This window comes from Petaurus breviceps, unplaced genomic scaffold (assembly GCF_028583685.1).
Source record: "Petaurus breviceps papuanus isolate PSGF00001 unplaced genomic scaffold, PetGlider_PUasm1.0 90823, whole genome shotgun sequence".
NCBI classification, from domain to species: Eukaryota; Metazoa; Chordata; class Mammalia; order Diprotodontia; family Petauridae; genus Petaurus; species Petaurus breviceps.
Genome location: NW_027187352.1, coordinates 2,709,377 through 2,728,139, shown reverse-complemented (window position 1 = coordinate 2,728,139; position 18,763 = coordinate 2,709,377). Strand labels below are relative to the sequence as shown.

At 37.2% G+C, this 18,763-nt stretch overlaps 1 protein-coding gene and 1 pseudogene across 1 annotated transcript in view; one reads left to right on the top strand and one right to left on the bottom strand.

Annotated features, from left to right (window-relative positions):
- Positions 1-18,763, bottom strand: part of MRPL48 (mitochondrial ribosomal protein L48) — a 65,095-nt gene that overhangs the window by 31,298 nt on the left and 15,034 nt on the right. Inside the window, exons 2-3 of the mRNA XM_069070828.1 lie at positions 12,668-12,720; positions 5,340-5,377 (exon numbers count right to left, since the gene is read on the bottom strand). Coding sequence (XP_068926929.1) covers positions 5,340-5,377; positions 12,668-12,720 — 91 coding nt within the window. The remainder of the gene's footprint in view (positions 1-5,339; positions 5,378-12,667; positions 12,721-18,763) is intronic.
- On the top strand, positions 16,188-17,535 carry LOC138148194 (calcyclin-binding protein-like; annotated as a pseudogene).

The following is an 18,763-nucleotide window of genomic DNA, read 5'->3' as shown; positions in this document are numbered from 1 at the left end:
GATTCAGTCAAAGGGCCACACTTGAGGACCTAGAGGGCCACATACGGTCTCAAGGCCACAGGTTCCCCACCCCAATCTAGCTTATCTCCTTTTCTCTCCACTCACACAGCAACTATCATGGCTTTAGTCTCTCCCTGCTCTAATCCATCCTCCACACAGTCTGACCACGTTACTCTAAACCCCCTCATTCAATAAATACATTTTATATCTAGGATCAAATAGAGATTTCTCTATCAGGCATTTAAAGCTCTTCACAACCTGACCCCATCATACCTTTCCAGCTTCCTTACACACACTCTGCAGTCCAGTAATATTGGTCTTTTTGCCGTTCCTATTACACAGATATCCCATCTCCCATTTTTGTGCTTTTATACTGTATACTCCCCATGCCTACAATGTTCTCTTCTCACCTGTGCCTCTTGGAATCCCTGGATTGCTTCAAGACTCACCTCAAAAGTAAGCTTCTACTGATACTAACTTATACAGAATGAAGTTAGCAGAACCAGGAGAACATTATACACAGTAACAGCAATAGTATAAGCATGACCAACTGTGAAAGACTTAGCTACTCTCATCAAGACAACTCCAAAGGGTTCATGATGAAAAATGCTATCCACTTCCAAAAAGAGAACTGATAACACTGAGCACAGAATGAAGCATATTTTTTTTCATTTTTTAAATCTCTCTTGTTTTTTTTCCTGCAATGTGCTTAATGTGGAAATGTTTTGTATGACCTCACATGTATAATGGGTATCATATTTCTTGCCTTCTCGATAGGTGGGGGAGAGGGTAGAAGGAGAAAAAGAATTCAGAACTGAAAACTAAAATAAAAATTTTCAAAAAGGTGACCTTCTACATGAAGCCTTTACTGGTGTTGTTCTACCCCTCACCCCCACCCTCAACCCCATAACACACACTACTAGTGCCTTCTTCAAGGTTACCTTCTATCTGTATTCACAGGTATTTTTTTATATACCTATCTCTGTACACGTCTCTCTCATTAGAAAGCAGGAAGAGCCTGTTTCCCTTTTATCTTTGTGTTGCCAGCATTTGGTACAGTGCCTGGAACACAGAAAGCATTTTAAAAAATGCCTATTGATTAACTGGCTGATTTATTCATTAATTCCTTCATTCAAAAAACATTGCTTGAGAGGCTACTTTGTGTAAACCCTTGTGTTGCTTGGGATCCCCCAAACCTAACAGAAGAGGGAGGCATTGTGATATAGCAGACAGAGAAGTAGTCTTCAAGTTAGGAAGACTGGGTCCAAGAGACGCTTAAAATACATATGGGCCATGTGACTCTGGGCAAGCCTCTTCCTCTTTCCATGCTCCAGGCAACTATTTGAGACTACAAGTGATAGAATAGCTGCTGATCTTCATGGGTAGGAGTCTGTTCATCAGAAATTCCCTAGAGCAAAAGTGCTTTTAAGTCTAGGCCAAAAATAAGAAACTGTAGGAGTAATCTCTAGCAGTCTTCCTCAAATACTTACCATAATGAAGAACACTGGATTCATGAAGGCTCTATCAAGGAACCCAAAGTTCTGGCAGGTTTGACCCAGTATCATAATCAGGGAACTACATCAGTTGAGCTACTGCCAATAGTCCAAACAAAAGTATCTGCCTTCCTCCCACTGAAATTGCCCACAGGAAACAGATAAAGGTAGAGAGAGTTCAAGCCTCTAGCTAGTATTTCTGAAATTGATCCTCACCCTTGTGACTAGAGAGCTCTTTGTGCCACAGCAATATACTGCTGGAGATTCTGGGGACTTAGGTCATGTCTGTACACCCTGTGTATTTATATTCCTGTTATTATACATGTACTTAGGGAAGTCCCAAGTATTGGACTGTACTGATTGCTGCCTAAGGTCTTGTAGACACAGCACAGCAAAAGTTAGAAAAACACTGGATGGGGACAGACTACATGTCCATTGTCCAAGGACTAATCAAAGTGCAGAAAAGGATCATAACTGTTTTTTGTGTTTTTTTTTTCAATCATCACTCAAGTTAGCCATCAGGGGACAAATTCTCTTGACCCCAACTCACAAACCCCACTTACTAAATTGTGAAATGTTTGTAATATGGGTCAGTGGAACCCAAATGAATGATAAGTGAAGAAATTATCAAAGAAACAAAATATCTTGGTACAAATGAAAAGACACAACTAAAAATCTCTCCCTTCAGTTATAAAAACACCAAATCTCTACTAGTAGCTTTAAGCCACAAAACAAAAACTAATCAACATCATGCTTTGTCATGACTGAAGCTGTCTGATCTACTGTTGATATTCCTTGGCAATCAAGCACTTTCAATTGTAGTTTGGGGCAATTCTTATAATTATAGCAGCTGGTTAATTAAGAAGTTCTTTGAAATCACTGTTAAATTAACCAATTTTTCCCCCTGAAATGGAAGGCTTTGGTCAATTTACCAGTGGTTAAACCATTTAATTAGTCAATTGTTTTAATTATAGAACTTACAAGGTTTTAAAAGCCTCTGACTGCCAATGAGTTCAACTGATTTTTTTCTTCTTTGGCTTGTTCTGCATTATTAAATTGGGTCTCCTGCTGCCTCATTAACATAAGCCTCTGGAGAAAAGTGACAGCACTTTCCCCTAAATGAAGACACTAAACTCCAGGGTTTCAAACAGAAGCTTAGGAAATCTTTCAATTAGCACATTTTTTTTAGGAAATAATCATGTATTTTCTCCTCAATTTGAGGGCAGCATGACAGAGTACCTTTCAACACATCAGATTAAATTAGCCTACAGTGTCTCTGGTTGCTAAACTAAAAGAAAAAGTGCTCAGTCCAGAAGTTGGGGGAAAGACAATTATTCATATTATTTTAATCTCATTTTTCTTATTCTTTTTTTTTTGAGGCATACAGAGAGAAATCATCTGAGGACAAGTCACTATCTTGTCACCATTATTTTTGCACATAATGATCTGTGGACTATTGTGTAAGTTGATAAAATGACTGATTTTTACAACAAAGAGTATTGGGATATTAAGTTCCTCTCCTGGAGACTCATGAAAAGTATCCAGGAGCAGAGATAACAAGGGAGATGAAGTGTGAGCTCCAATTTTTCAAAATTATGGAAGAAAAAACTCTTCCAGAATCAATTATAAACATTTATTAAGCACCTACTATATACCAGGTACTGTTCTAAGCACTGGAGCAAAGAAATGTAGTGTTAGAAAAGACCTTAGAGGTCACCTTGTCCAACCCACTACCCCAGAGATAAAGTTCCTGTTCAATAGAGCCAAGAAATGATCCATTGGCATTTGCGTGGCCTTCCAGGGATGAGGAGCGTACTCTCTCACAGCACAGTCTATGCTGTGGCTGTACTCAGTCAAAATCTGTCACTCGAGTAAGTCTATCTAACACACTTATCTCTCCTGTCCAGAACCTTCTCATTCTAGAAATGCTGTGAGCTGTAGCTGTCTCTCAATGCAACCATATACCTCTATAATCTCTATTTCAAAAAATCTCAAAGCAATCTCTTAAATATTACCCAAAAAAAGTTCATTTGAAAACTTTTGTGAATTCTATTTTATTTCAAAGTAGTGTATTAAAGTACTTAAAAGGCACCTTTATATGCTTTAGTAGAATACCAGATTTAAGTAAAATCAGACAATTCCTTGAAATGTTATCCCATAATAGAGAAATAGGCAAAGAAGAAAAAACCAAGCACTCAAATTGTCACAAAGACTTTGTCAGATTAATCAAACTACTTCCTGGACCAGCTGAGAAATCAGGGCATTTATTTCAAGCCCGTTGGTTTTTCTTGAATAGACAATCACAAAAGGTGTCCTAGTGTGGTAGATTCAGTCATTTATTCATTCAAAAAACATTTTCTGAGGGCCTGCTACAATGAAAGTGAACCTGGTGTCCTATAAAGAACCAGAGATTTTGTAGGGCAGGAAGAGCCCTTGGAATTTTTAAAGTTAGATCAAAAAAGGCCCAGAACACAGAACATTAGGGTTTGAAGAGACCTTAGAACCTAGAACAGACTGTCAAAACTAGAAGATGCCACAAGAACAGTCAATATTAGACCTAAAAGGGACCTTACAGATCACCTAGTAAGTACAACCTAGTCATTCATTTGCTTACAGCTGTTCACTGGAAAAGCTAGGACTAAAACCCAGATCTCATGGTTCCCTGAAGCTAGTGCCCTTTCAACTACCACAATACCTCTGTATTAGAGCATTATGCTGCACTTCTGGCCAAGACAATTACCCGAACAGAAGCAGACCACCAAGTTCCCACACACCTACTCCAGCAAAAACCTGAATTTCAAACTAGATCAAATAAAGATCAATAAATCCAATGAAAAACTATAGTAAGTGACTTCTTCCACCTCAGAATTAAACAAAAGATCATCCAGAAAGTCACAGGCAATAGAGGTGCCCCAGGAAATAAGCTAACAGCCTATCAACACAGGTCAGATATGTGCAGCCTATGAGACTCTATGTCCAGAAGCAGAAAGAGCAGAGGAGCCCTCTTAAAAAGCCCCAGGGTAGAGACCTTGCAAGATCTCTGGAGCAGCAATGACATAGAGCTACATGGCAGCATTTAGATTAGGACGGCTTAGAGACCCAGGGGCTCCAGAGAGGGAACATAAAGATCAAGCACTTTGAACCCCAAAGATTCTAGTGGAGTCCAACCCTAGAAGGTAGAGTTCATTCACAGAACCCAGGTTAAGACTAAATAGAACCCAAATTCCACCTACAGAATAGAGCCTGGCCCTGGCACAAAGACCCACTTCAGGACCTAATGCTGGAGAAATGAATGAATCAAAGAAAACACCAACTAGTATAAAAAATTATTGTAGACCTAGAGAGCTCTCAAAAGAAGGAAAAAGTAATTCCAAAATAAGTGCAAATAGAGACTCAAAGGAAAAAAGGCATTTTCCACAAGGACGATTTGAATAGGAAAAATAAAGCAAGATCTTTAAAAAATGAAATAAAAGCTCTAGAGGAAAGAATTAAAAGGAGAATAAACAGCTTAGAAGAGAAAAGTGGTAAATCTTACCAAGACTCACTGAAATGTAGAAAAATGTAGAAATTAACACACTTTTTGAAAGAAGCAGACAGCATGAGGCAGAGAGCTACAGTTCCATGAACAATCCTCTTTTTGTGTTTTGCTGTGTATGAAAATGTTCTTTTTTTGTTGCTTATGTTCAAAATAAAAAAATAAAACTTTCAAAAATACTATTTTGCTTCTAGAAGGCGGGAACATCTTCTGAGCTATTTTTCCAAAACACATAATTTGTATTATTCTAGGCAAGGTAATCATGGAGAACTAGAAGTATAGTTTTAGTTATTTAAGGAAAAGTTGCTCACCTGCAGAAAAGCTGGGATTCTCTCCTCTCAGTTGGAACCTAAAGAAAAACAATGTTGAAAATGATGAGTTGATCACATTTCATCTACAATTAGTTAAACCCTAACATTTTTTTTTGAGGGGGAGGGCAGGGTAATTGGGGTTAAGTGACTTGCCCAAGGTCACATGGCTAGTGTTAAATGTCTGAGGCCAGATTTGCACTCAGGTTTGCACTCCTGACTCCAGGGCCAGTGCTCTAGCCACCCCAAACCCCAACATGTTAAACAAAAGACCAATTATACAATGAAAAAGACGTTCTTTACCAAAGCAATGCATATATCAAAGGTGGTCAAAATGTTTTTCCTTGTGGTATGGACAACCTGAACAAATGGACTTAAGTCAAATTTTTCTTTAAAACATCATAAAAAATTGGATTTGGAAGATATTTTCTTCCTATCACAGAGAGGGAATTCTATACCAAACAAGAAACAAAAGCAATCTGATCACAAAAGAAAAAGTAGCCTATTTTGGATTATGTGAAATTGAAAAGCTTTTTCACAACCAATCAACATAGGTAAAAAAAAATAGGAAAAACTGCCATTTTGAGAATAATCTGCATCATATATTTCTGATAATGGTCAGAAAGCCAAGTTATACAGAGGATTAACACAAATATATATATATATTATAAATAAAATATATATAAATATATATATATACATAAAACGGGTCAAAATTTATTAACATACAATTTAGAACAAAAGAATTTCAAGCTATTAATATATTAATATGTAAGATTGTTCCAAACCATCAATATTAAGAAAAATGCATGCCCAAACAATTCTATTATCATTCTCCAATTGATAAATGAGCAAAGGACATGAACAGGCAATTTTCAGAAGCAGTCAAAGATATCTATAATCATATAAAAATGCTCTGAATCACTACAGATTAGAGACATGCAAACTCAATACCACCTCACACCTATCAGATTGGTCAATATGACAGAAAAGGAAAATGACAAATGTTGGAGGGGATGTGGAAAAATTGGGACACTAATGCACTTCTGGTGGATTTGTAAACTGATCCAACCATTCTGGAGAGCAAAAGGGCTATAAAATTGTGTATTACCCTTTGATCCAGCAATAGCACTTCTAGGTCTATATCCCAAAGAGATTAAAAAAAAAAGGAAAAGGACATATGTACAAAAATATTTATAGCAGCTCTATTTGTGGTGGCAAAGAAGTGGAAATTGAGGGGATGTCCATCAATTGGGGAATGACTGAACAAATTGTGGTATATGATTGTGATAGGATACTATTTCACTATAAGAAATGATGAGCAGGATACTTTTGGGAAAACCTGGAAAGACTTACATGAACTGATGCAAAGTAAAGTGAGTGGAACCAAGAGAACACTGTACACAATAACAGAAATACTGTACAAGGATAAATTGAGAATGACTTAGCTTTTCTCAGCAATACACTTATCTAAGACAATTCTGAAGGACTTATGATGAAAAATGCTATCCACTTCCAGACAAAGAAATGATGGAATTTGAATGTAGATTGAAGTATACTTTTTTTTTTACTTTATTTTTCCTGGCAGTTTTTCTGGTCTGTGTTTTCTTTAACAACATGAATAATGCAGAAATAAGTTTTGCATAACTGCACATATATAGCCTATCTCAAATTACTTGCCTTCTCAATGAGGAGAGAAAGGAGGGAGGCAGGAAGGGAATATGGAACTCAAAAAAAAAACGTTAAAAATTGTTTTTACATGTAATTGAAAAAAATATTAAAAAATAAAATAAAAAAAACACAACTCTACCTCAAGCCTGGAAAATTGTCAACAATGATAAAAGATGATAAGAGAGTTAATGTTAGAGGTCACTTCAGGAAGGCAGAATACTAAAATACTCTTAGTGAAACTGTGAACTGTTTCAATATTCTGGAAACAATTTGGAATCATCTTTAGAAAAAAATGACTATAATGTTTCATAACTTTTGATGCAGACATCTCATTGCTAAGCACATGCCCCAACAAAGTCTGGACAGAAACAAAGGGGCTGATAATTAGCACCATTTTTTATGATAGCAAAGAAACGTAAACACAGCAGGTACCCATCAGCTATACCAACTGTGGTATATCAATGTAATGGAATATTATGGTACAATAAGTAACAAAGAATATGAAGAATTCAGATAAATGAGGGAATTTTTTTTAAGAATCAAAAAAGAAGTCATCAGAATTAGGAAAAGATTTAAATACACCATAACTTTTTTTTTCAGAGTTTTCATGTATAATTGGTTTACTTAATCTTGTCAATACATTTGAAAATCTCTGTTGATGTTACTAGGTTTATAATGACTACAATTTCTTGAAAAGAAGTGTGAAGTGTATGAAGTGTGAGTCACAACCTGTCAATATTTTAGCTTATAATTTAAAATTACAGGCAATCAGACCAGGCACTCCTGTTTGTTACAGAAAATGGACATAAGAACATTTAGCACTTATTTTAAAAAAGAGACAGTAGGACAAATATTTATGTCCTTTGTTTAAAAACTACCTTATCCCTCTCTTATGTTTTTTTTATTAAATTTTATGTTTATTTTTAGTTTACATCATTCATTTCCACAAGATTTCGAGTTACAAATTTTCTCCCCATTTGCCACCTACCCACCACCTCAAAATAGTGATCCCACTCAATATCCCCTCCCCCAATCTGCTCTCTCCTATATCTTCCCCCATACTCCCTCTGACTTTCCAGTAGGCCATGGTGGGTCTCTATGCTCCAGTGCCTGTATATCTTATTTCCCAGTTACATGTAAAATAATAATAATTATTATATATTTTTAAACACTTGATTTTAAAACTTTGAATTCCAGATTCTTTCCCTTCCTCCCTCATCACCCTTACTGAGAAGATAAGAAATTCAATATAGGTTGTACATAGCTGTTCAAAACATTTCCATAGTGGATATATTGTGAAAAACTGACTATATTTCCCTCCCTCCTATCCCACCCTCCACTTGTTCTATTCTCTACTTTGATCCTGTCCCTTTTCAAAAGTGTGTGCTTCCAACTCCCCCCCCCCCCACCTGATCTCTCTTCCATCATTCCCCCTCATTCCCTTCCCCCCTACTCTCCTGTAGGGTGAGATACCCTATTTAGTGTGTATGTCATTCCCTCCCTAAGGCAAATTCAATGAGAATAAGGTTGACTCATTCCCTTTTGCCTTCCTGTTCTTCCCCTCCATTGTAACAGCTTTCACTTGCCTCTTCTATATGAGATAATTTATCCCATTCTGTCTCTCCCCATGTCTTCTCATTATATTCCTCTCTCACTTCTTAATTTCACCTTTTAAGTATCATCCCTTCCTATTCAATTGGTCCTATACTCTCTGTCTATGTATACCTGTACATACACACACACACACACAAATGTATTTATACGTCCATATACCCTCCTATATAGACATATATATGTATGTATACATACATATATACATATATATATACACACACATTTCTATTCCCTTCAACTATTCTCAGATTGAGAAAAGTTTCATAAGTTACAATTATCATTTTTCCATGTAGGAATGTAAATAGTTCAACTTTGATAAGTTCCTTATGATTTCTTTTCCCTGTTTACCTTCTCATGCTTCTTGTATCTGAATGTCAAATTTTCTATTCAACTCTGGTTTTTTCATCAAGAATGCTTGAAAGTCCTCTATTCCATTGAATAAGCATATTTCCCCCTGAAACGTGATATTCAGTTTTGCTAGGTGGGTGATTCTTGGTTTTAATCCCAGCTCCTTTGACCTCTAGAATATTATATTCCAAACCCTTCAATCCCTCAGTGTAGAAGTTTCCAGATCCTGTGTTATGCTGATTGTTTCCATAATATTCAAATTGTTTCTTCTTGGCTGCTTGTAATATTTTTCTCCTTGATCTGGGAACTCCAGAACCTAGCTATACTATTCCTAGGAGTTTTCTTTTTGGGATCTTTTTCAGGAGGTAATTGGTGGATTCTTTCAACCTCTATTTTACCCTCTGGTTCTAAAACATCAGGGCAATTTTCCTTGAGAATTTCTTGAAGGATGATTTCTAGGTGTTTTTTTTTTTTTGCTTTTTGGAGGGCAATTGGGTTTAAGTAACTTGCCCAAGGTCACATGGCTAGGTATTTTGTTTGTGTGTGTTAAGTGTTTGAGGCCGGATCCAAACTCAGGTCCACCTGACTCCAGGGCCAGCACTCTACTCACTGTGCCACCTAGCCTCCCCAGTTCTTTTTTTTATCATGGCTTTCAGATAGTACAATAATTTCTAAATTATCTCTCCTGGATCTATTTTCCAGGTCAGTGGTTTTCCCAATGAGATATTTCACATTGCCTTCTATTTTTTCATTTGTTTGGATCTGTTTAATAGTATCTTGATTTCTTATAAAGTCACAAACTTCCATTTGCTCCATTCTGATTCTGAAGGTATGATTATCTTCAGTGAGCATTTGAGATTCTTTTTCCATCTGCCAAATTCATCTTTTTAAGGCATTCTTCTCCTCATTGGCTTTTTGAGCCCCTTTTGCCATTTGAGTTAGTCTATTTTTTAAAGTGTTATTTTCTTCAGTCAGGTTGTTGACTCTTATTTCATAATTTTCTTGCATTATTCTCATTTCTCTTCCTAATTTTTCCTCCACTTCTCTTATTTGGTTTTCAAAATCCTTCTTAAGTTCCTCTATGGCCGGTAACCAGCTCACATTTTTTCTTGGAAGCTTTTGGTGCAGGAGTTCTGACTTCACTGTCTTCCTCCTGTTCCATGCTTTGATCCTTTTTGTCCCCAAAATAAGAGTGTAAAGTCAGATTGCTGTGCTTGCTTTGATTCCTTTGCTTCCTCATGTTGTCACTCAAATTACTTGACTTTTGAGCTTTTTGCCACAGTAGAACTCTGCTACCAGAGAGAGAAGCTTTATCCCAAATGCTGAGGTTTTCTCAGATTCCAGAGCTATTAGGTGGGTGCCCTCTCTGAAGCCTCCACATGCTCTGGTAAAGTAGTCACGTACCCCAGGACCTCCATGCTAGACAGTGATCCAGATCCAAGCAGGTTAAAGCAAGAGTGATTGTCCCTCAGACTGGTTGCTTGGTCCTCCTACAATCTCCTGGTTCCCAAAGTCCACACTGTGCTGACCTCTCACTTTGTCCTTGGCATTTATGGGTTGATAATTCTGGATACCGCCACAGCTGCTGGTGATCTGAAGTCCTTCCAGCCAGGGCTGATTGTGGCTGCCCTGAGACTAAAACCTCCGGCTCATGCTGGGTCACATGAGGCTGGGATTGGCTTTCCAGAATTCTGCGCTGGCCCCTTCCTGCCTTCCTGCCAGGCTGTCTTCAGCGGGAGGTTAGCTTCTCTCTGTCATTTTGTGGGTTCTGAAGCTCCAAAGTTTGTTTAGAGTCATTTTTTACATGAATTGGAGGAGGTGGAAGCGGTAGCCTCGAGGAAGTCCTGTTTCTACTCCACCATCTTGGCTCTGCCCACAATATTATTTAAAATGTAATAGAAAGAACAAAAAAATGGAATACTGTAAAATTATAATGACCAAGTCTAGCTCCAGATTAAAGAGATGAGATAATGTACTTTTTTCCCTTTGCTGAAGAGACAGAAAGACTATAAATACAGAACGCTGCATTTGCTGTCAAATGTGGTCAAAATGGTTGATTTTGACAAACTGCTTTTTTCTCTTCTAATCTTTGTTACATGGGAGATTCTTTTGGTAAGGGAGGAATCTATTCATAAATGAATGTGATATAAAAACATAACGCATAAATTTTTCAAATGTGAAAACTAAACCCTGTGTAATTTGACTGATCTTGGTCAAACATAAGAAATGCTATACCTCCTCTTATTATTACAGAGGCGGTATAGTAGAAGAGTAGAATACTACATATACTTTCAGATCGAGATAATCTATCAATTTTTTTGTCCAACTTTTTTTCTTTTTCTCTTTTTATTTCTCTATTATATGGGAAGGCTCACTGGGTAGGGGAGCAGAGGAATTAGTTCAGAAATGGATATGATATACAATTAAATATCTTTTTAAAATTGAAAACACAGGAAACTTCATTGGAAGGAGAGCTATCCAGAAATAACTGGTTTTGAAAAAAAGACCAATAAAACTTAAAAAAAAAAATTACCCATTTATAATGTTGTATTTGCTGGCAGGGCCTCAAAATAATTTTGATTACAGAGTTGTGGACCAAGGACTCTCTTGTCAACTGCTGAGTGCAGTTGAGATTAATTATTAGCTAACATAATTAGCTAGTACAATGACTAGCAGAAGGAGATAACAGAGAGGCAATGAAAATGAGGAAGAGACTCAAAATTCTATCATTTCAGGATCAAAAGAGAATGGGCAACATTTAGTTTGGAGAAGAAAAGACCAAATAGAGATATGACAAGTGTCTTCTAGTATTCCGAAGCACTGCCATGGGAAAGAAGAAATGGACTTTTTCTTTTTGCATGGCACCAGAGGGGAGAACTAGGACCTATGGGTAAAAATTGCAGAAGGCTAATTTTACCCTCATATAAGAACTTCCTAATAAACAGAACTGTCCAAAGGCAGAATGAGTTCCTCAACACTGTAGATCTTCAAGCAAAGTTTGTAAAGAATATGAAGAATTCAGATAAATGAGGGAATTTTTTTTTAAGAATCAAAAAAGAAGTCATCAGAATTAGGAAAAGATTTAAATACACCATAACTTTTTTTTTTTATCAAATCCCCAACAACTGGTCATCCAATCTTTGACTGAAGACCTCCAATATCATTGGAGAACTCACTACTGGATGAGATAACCACTATGCTTGTGGCACAGTCATAGCATTATGAACTGGCAAGCATCTAAATGGGACTCATTAACAAGTAGGGGATGACTCCTGATTCTCTTCCCCAAATGAGGATTGGGTTCTGTGTCTCTGAGGCACCCTCTAGGTCCAGGTCTAGAGAATCACACTGTTCTTGAGGGTAAAAAGCACACCTCTTTTCAGGTCTCATATCTGTCCATCAGTGGGAAGGTTATAGGACAAGGTGCCTGAAGGCTTGACATTAAATTTCTATTTCCTTCATTGCATAAGAACAAACCAAAAAAGGTAAATCTTCTCCACACAATTCCCTAAAGAACACAGCTTAAGTAGGCCCATTGACAGCCGGGAGGAAAGGAGAAAGATCAAGAAGCAGACTGCTGACTCTTCTGTGTCTTATCTCAGGATGGATAGGGCCCAACAGGAATGCCCCAGGACTACCTAATGCCTTTCATCTTCATCACTAATGCATCAGAAAGTAGGATGAAGTGGTACACTTACCTTACAAATGAAAGGGCTTGTTTTGAAAAGGCATCTTTCCTCAGGCACAGCACCTGTACCAGAAGAGTAGTATTAGGACAATCTTAATATAAACACGAACTGTAAACACTTTGTTTTTAATTAGCTAATTGAATAAGTTCAATTAAATTCAATAAACGCTGAGTTATTATCTGCTCTGTGCCATGAACTGTCGTAGGCTATACAAAGGCAGTCCCTGCACTCAAGGAGTTTGTGTTTTACTAGGAATATACAACATACACATAAGTATAAAACATATAAGTTAATACAAAGCAATTTCAATAGGAAGAGACTACTAATAACTGGGGGGGGGGGGTAGGAGAGGAATTAGTAAAGGCCTTACATAAGAGGTGGTGCCTAAGTTATGCTTACATAAGATACTCTCACTTTCTTTATGGGAAGAGTTTGGTTGCTAAAAGAAACAATGAACATTTGTCAACTGTTTATTGGACATCAATCTATAAATCAGTCAAATAACATCTATTAAGTACCCACTATGTGCCAGGCACTATGCTTATGATGAATCTTAAAGGAAAAAAGAGATTTTATGAGGCAGAGGTGGGGAAGGTATGGGACATTCTAGGTATGGGACAACCAGAGCAAAGCTATGTATACACAAGATGGAGTATCATATGTGAGGCAAGTGAGAAAGACAGTTTGGCTGGATTGCAGAGTGTGGTTAGAAAGTCCAATGAGCCTGGAAAGATAGCTTGGAGCCAAGCTGTGAAGAGCTAAACAAGGAAGTTCATCATATTTGATCCCAGGGACAATAAGGAGCCACCAGAGGTGACTGAATAGGAAAGTAATATGGTCACATTTGTACTTAAAGAAATAACTGGTTACAGAGTGGAAGACAGACTGGAGCAATGACAAGCATGAGGCAAAGGGACCAATTAGGAGCCCATCGCAATAATTTGAGTGGCAGATGATGAGGGACTAAGTTGGTAACTATTTGAGTAGAGACAAGTCACATGTGAGAGATGTTGTAGAGGTAGAAATATCAAAATTTAGCAACAGATCAAATATGTGAGTAAGGGAGAGCAAGAAGCTGAAGATGACCCCAAGAATACAGATCAGATAGATTGGAAAGGTGCCTTTCACAGAAATAGGGAAGTTTGGAAAGAACTTCTGAATGTGCAAAAGAATCACTGTTCCCTTCTTATGCAACCATCAGACATGCCTTCAATGAATGTGTAGATTATACTCATAAAAATACAGTACAGATGAGAAAGGTGGCATATGGGTTAGCAGTTATTAATATTCTCTCAGTCACCTTTTTCCTGGTAACAATAATGTCTGAGATTTTTTTCCCCTAAGATTTTCATTTCCTCCTCTCTTCTGAATCCTCTAAAAGTTAATCCTTCCATGCTTTTGGCATTGTGTTGCCTCCAGCACACCTTCTCTTCTATATTTAGTCTGGGTCGGCTACTCTTCCCATCTTTATCTTCAGTGGCATTTCCATTTTTTTAAAAAATCATGTATGGCATTGTCATTTTAAATTCCAAATGTGAAGGCTCCATTGTCCTTTGATGTCAAAAAGAGTTTATAATCAAAATCTTTCAGATCTATTCCACTTCTCCCCCTGTTCTCCTACTTCCAATTTCATACTTAAATACCCATAGGATGCCTTGGCTTAGTTGGCTCTCTTGCCAAGCTTTCTAAAAACCTGCTTTTCCTACCATGGATTTTCTCTGTTTCATGAGGCAATATTGCTTTTAATTAAAATTAAATATATTTATATAGCTTCATTTTTTGTCATGTCATTTGGTCATCACCACATCTGGAACTTCCCAATTCTTTTCTTAAAGAAGGTATTCATGATTTATAGGCATGAGATTCTTTATGGTTTATAAGCCTTTGACTTCTCTCACTTCTTATTCCTGAACTATGTTTTCTAACACATTTTTCTATCTTCCCTATGCCTACCTCTGTACTGGAAGTCAATAAGTATAAAAAAATATAACCAGTTCACTTGGAGGGTCTTATAACAACATATTAATTATAATTAATTAATAATAGCATCTACTATTGTTATGGGGATAAAATGAAAAAGTATTTATAAAAAGCATTTAGCATAGTGCCTAACACACAGTAGGCATTTAATAAATGCCTATCCCTTTCCTTTGCCCTTCCCCTAATTAAGTTTTTTATAGAATGTATTTACATCTTTTATAGTTTGCATTAGCAGTTGGTAGCTAACTTGCAATTATTTCCATGATGGCCTCTTTGTAAATGCTTGTCATGAATACTGCAATGTAGAATAACTAAATGTCCCATGAAATGGTATTTCTTATTGCCCTTGAACACATAAAACTTGAAATCTGCCAAGTCCTTCATTTATCTAAGGAGAATGTGTCAGCTATTTTTCCATTTGACTACAACTTCCTTGATTTCTTTTAGAGAGAAAATGTCAAGACTTGTAAGATTTAGTTCCTCAAGTAGTATATCTACTCACTCAACATGAATCACATGTAAACTATAAGTAATAATCTCACTCATGCAAACTATAAGTTATAATCTCATATATAAATTAATGTAATTTATAGATGGTCTAAAAATTATTCTTAGCATCCTCCTCCCCCTTTTCTGCCATTCTGTCAACATCACTAAAGAAGTAAAAAGGGGAAATGCACAGGCCTTAAGACCATTTTGTATTTTCCTTTGCTTAAAGACTTTATCAATAAGTAGTCTATTGGTAATGAGCCTCTCCACACTTGGTCCTCAGAAAACAGACCTAGTATGTCATATGGACCATACATGAAGGTTTTCCAGGATAATGAAAACTACCAGTGTTTGTATTCCACAGGCACAGCCACTGAGAAGGGTTGCCACCACGCCACAATAGTGCATGATGAGCGCTTTGTGTAACTTCTCTTAAGTATCATCATTAGTATTTCAAGGTTCTCTGATCATAGTAACTTTTGGGTGGAGGGGTGACCAGATAAAATCAAGTGAAGTAAAGCACATATAATAGAAAACAAAAGTACAAAACCAGAGAAGGAAAACCTCAGGTATAAATTATAGAAGAGATTCTCAGTAACATATTGGTTTAACTAAATAACCTCTAAAATATCTGAGATTTTATAATTCTTTGATTTTTACCAGACTGTGGTACAGGGAACCAAGGAGACCACTCTAAATGAGAAAATTTTGCCTAATTATGTCTTTAAAACCATAGGTCTAGGGGTGGCCAGGTAGCACAGCGAATAAGAGCACCTGCTCCACTGTCGGGATGACCTGGAGATCGAATCTGGACTCAGATACTTACCACCACACCCAGAAATAACTGGCTGGGTAACCTTGAGCAAATTACTTAACCCCAATTGCTTAAAAAAAAAAAAAAACCCATAGGTCTATTGCAACAGTTCTCTTTGGTTTTTGTGTAAAGAACACAGATTTTAGAGCATTTTGTCTCTCAAGGCCTCAAGGTGTTATAACTTTCTGCCAATGTCAATAGGAAGTTCTGAGACAGGAGGAAATCACCACCCAGTGTTTAAGACATATGGTGATGATAGCAATGGAAACCAGCCTTCGAGGTAATCTCCCACAGAAAATGCTGCCAAAAACAGAATCCTTAAAAATTTTCTAAATAGGCACTGGGGGCAGCGACTCATGGCGGCAGGAGCAGCGTTCTGAGCCCAGCCCTTGTGGGTGGGATCCTGAGGCCTCTCCTCTGAGAGGTCTAGGCTCCTGTTACTCCTGGTGGTGGCAGCAAGCCATAGAGGCAGCCCTGGAGGAGCTACGGGAAGACCTGGAAGAAATGAAGGAGTTTCTGGGAAAGGCCACTAGGAAATGAATCCATGATGTCCTAACAGCAGAAAAGTCCAAGTCAGAGACTGAAATCAAGCATAAGACAAAGCAGGAAAAAGGGGAAGCTATTGATAATGAGAAAAAAACAGCAGCTGTGGTTGCCCCCATTTCTGTTGGGTACACAGTGAACATCAACAATTATGGTTGGGATCAATCAGATAAATATGTGAAAATCTACATCACCTTAAATGGTGTTCAGCAAGTCCCCACTGAGAATGTACGGGTGTAGTTCACAGAGAGGTCATTTGAAGTTCTTGTAAAGAATCTTAACAGGAAAAACTACTCTATGACTGTCAATAACCTCTTGAAGCCCATCTTTGCAGAAAGTAGTTTAAGAAAGATCAAGACTGATACAGTTCTTGTACTGTGCAAAAAGAAGCAGGAACAGAAATGGGATTACCTGACCCAGGTGGAGAAAGAATGCAAAGAGAGGGGAAAAAAATCTTCCTTTGATAATGATACAGATCCTAGTGAGGGGCTGATGAATATTTTGAAGAAAATTTATGAAGATGGAGATGATGAAATGAAGAGAACTATTAAAAAAGCCTGGGTAGAGTCAAGGGAGAAACAAGCCAAGGGAGAGAGTGAATTTTGAGACAAAAAAGTCCTTTAAGCCACCAGTGTGGAAATACCCTTTCCAATAAGGAACTGTTGCTGAGCTGCACGGATGCATTTGACAAGTATATTGTTTACACAGCATTCTTCCAAGCAAAGACCGTGAACTCTTTCCATTTCATGCTGGAGGATTTATTTAAAATATGCTTATTTTAAAACACTTCTTTCAAGGAAAGTTGCCTTAGTGCCCTGGTTTTTATGTGCAAGAAAGGGTTATTGTTTCCTCACTTCAATGTCAAAAAAAGTCTTTCTAATTAAAAAGCTATATAGTCCTTATCTGGTGTTCATCTGCACAATTAAAAGGGTTGAATCTATGGTCAAAATAAATCTTGCTTTTCCAAGGTTGGCCTGGACATTAGTCTTTAGTCCTTCAACTTGATATTTTAGGAGGATTGGGTATAAAATCTGAGGTGTGAGCCTGTGTTAATAGGTTGTGGTATAAATTGACCGTTGCTCCTTAAGGAACAGGGAGGGAGGATTTTCAGTTAGTTATAATTGGTATAAAGAGCACTTGATTGACATTTAAAAGGTTAACTTAATAACCAGGTGTTACCACAAGGCATGTCCAAAAATATTAGGGAATTATTTGAAAATATACTAAAAATTCAAACAAGTTACAACGGAGAACAAATAAGCCTATAGTGGTAAGAACTAATCTCAAATTCCTCCTGAATTTAACAGTTAATAACAATAATAAAGAAAAAATAACTAAAAAAATTTTTCTAAATAGCTATTTATCTAGGACTAAATCCCTGGATTACTCAATAATAGGCCCTCACAATCCAAATCACCTAAGCCAACAGGGAATATCATCAGGGATAGAAAGTTTTCAACACTAGCTGCTGGGAAAGAGTTTGCCAATCACACTACAAATCATCCTTTCTACAATGTTAGTGTGCTATGCACATAGTAGATAATCAGTGAACAAATAATCATAAGAGAAAAGTAAGTTAGGAAAAACCTGTTTAAATATCAGACTTGAAATCAAATCAATTTATATTATGAAGCATCTATGGAGTGTATCAGTGTATTCTTATTTACTAAGAATAAGAGGCAGAATAGAGAGTAGACTATTACCTTCCCAGAGGGGGTACAAATGATCCTCATGATCACCACCATTTATTTTGAACACAGAAACTCAAAGAATGTAAGAGCTAAAAGAGAACAAACAGACTTTTGTCAACCCCTACATTGAGGGAATTTAGGGGATTAAGACAAGAAGTGCTTAACTGTGGGAATTGAGTGAACACTGACTCCATCTTTTTTCTATTCAATTATGTGTCTAGTCCAAATTTCATGTTGTGAGAAAACTTTGTTCAACTGTAGGGATTGGAAGAAAACCTTTTTGTATTATTTGAACCTAGTCCTGAGTGTCTGGGAAACTGGACTACCTCTACCTGCTACTTAGAGACCTTGAACTAAGGACCTAGGTTATGCTGACCAGAAACTCAATCAGATCCAAAAATTGATGAAAGAAGTTTTCTCACAATTGTACATCTCAAACAACTCAGATGTCTTTTCTGAAAACTGGTCCTGTTCTGACTAGTTACTGTTTCCATGCTCCTTTAATTGTTCACAGATATGGGGTGCGGGGAGGGGGCACCTCCTTTTCTGATTTCAGAGAATTGCACCTATCCACTCTCCCTCTACCAA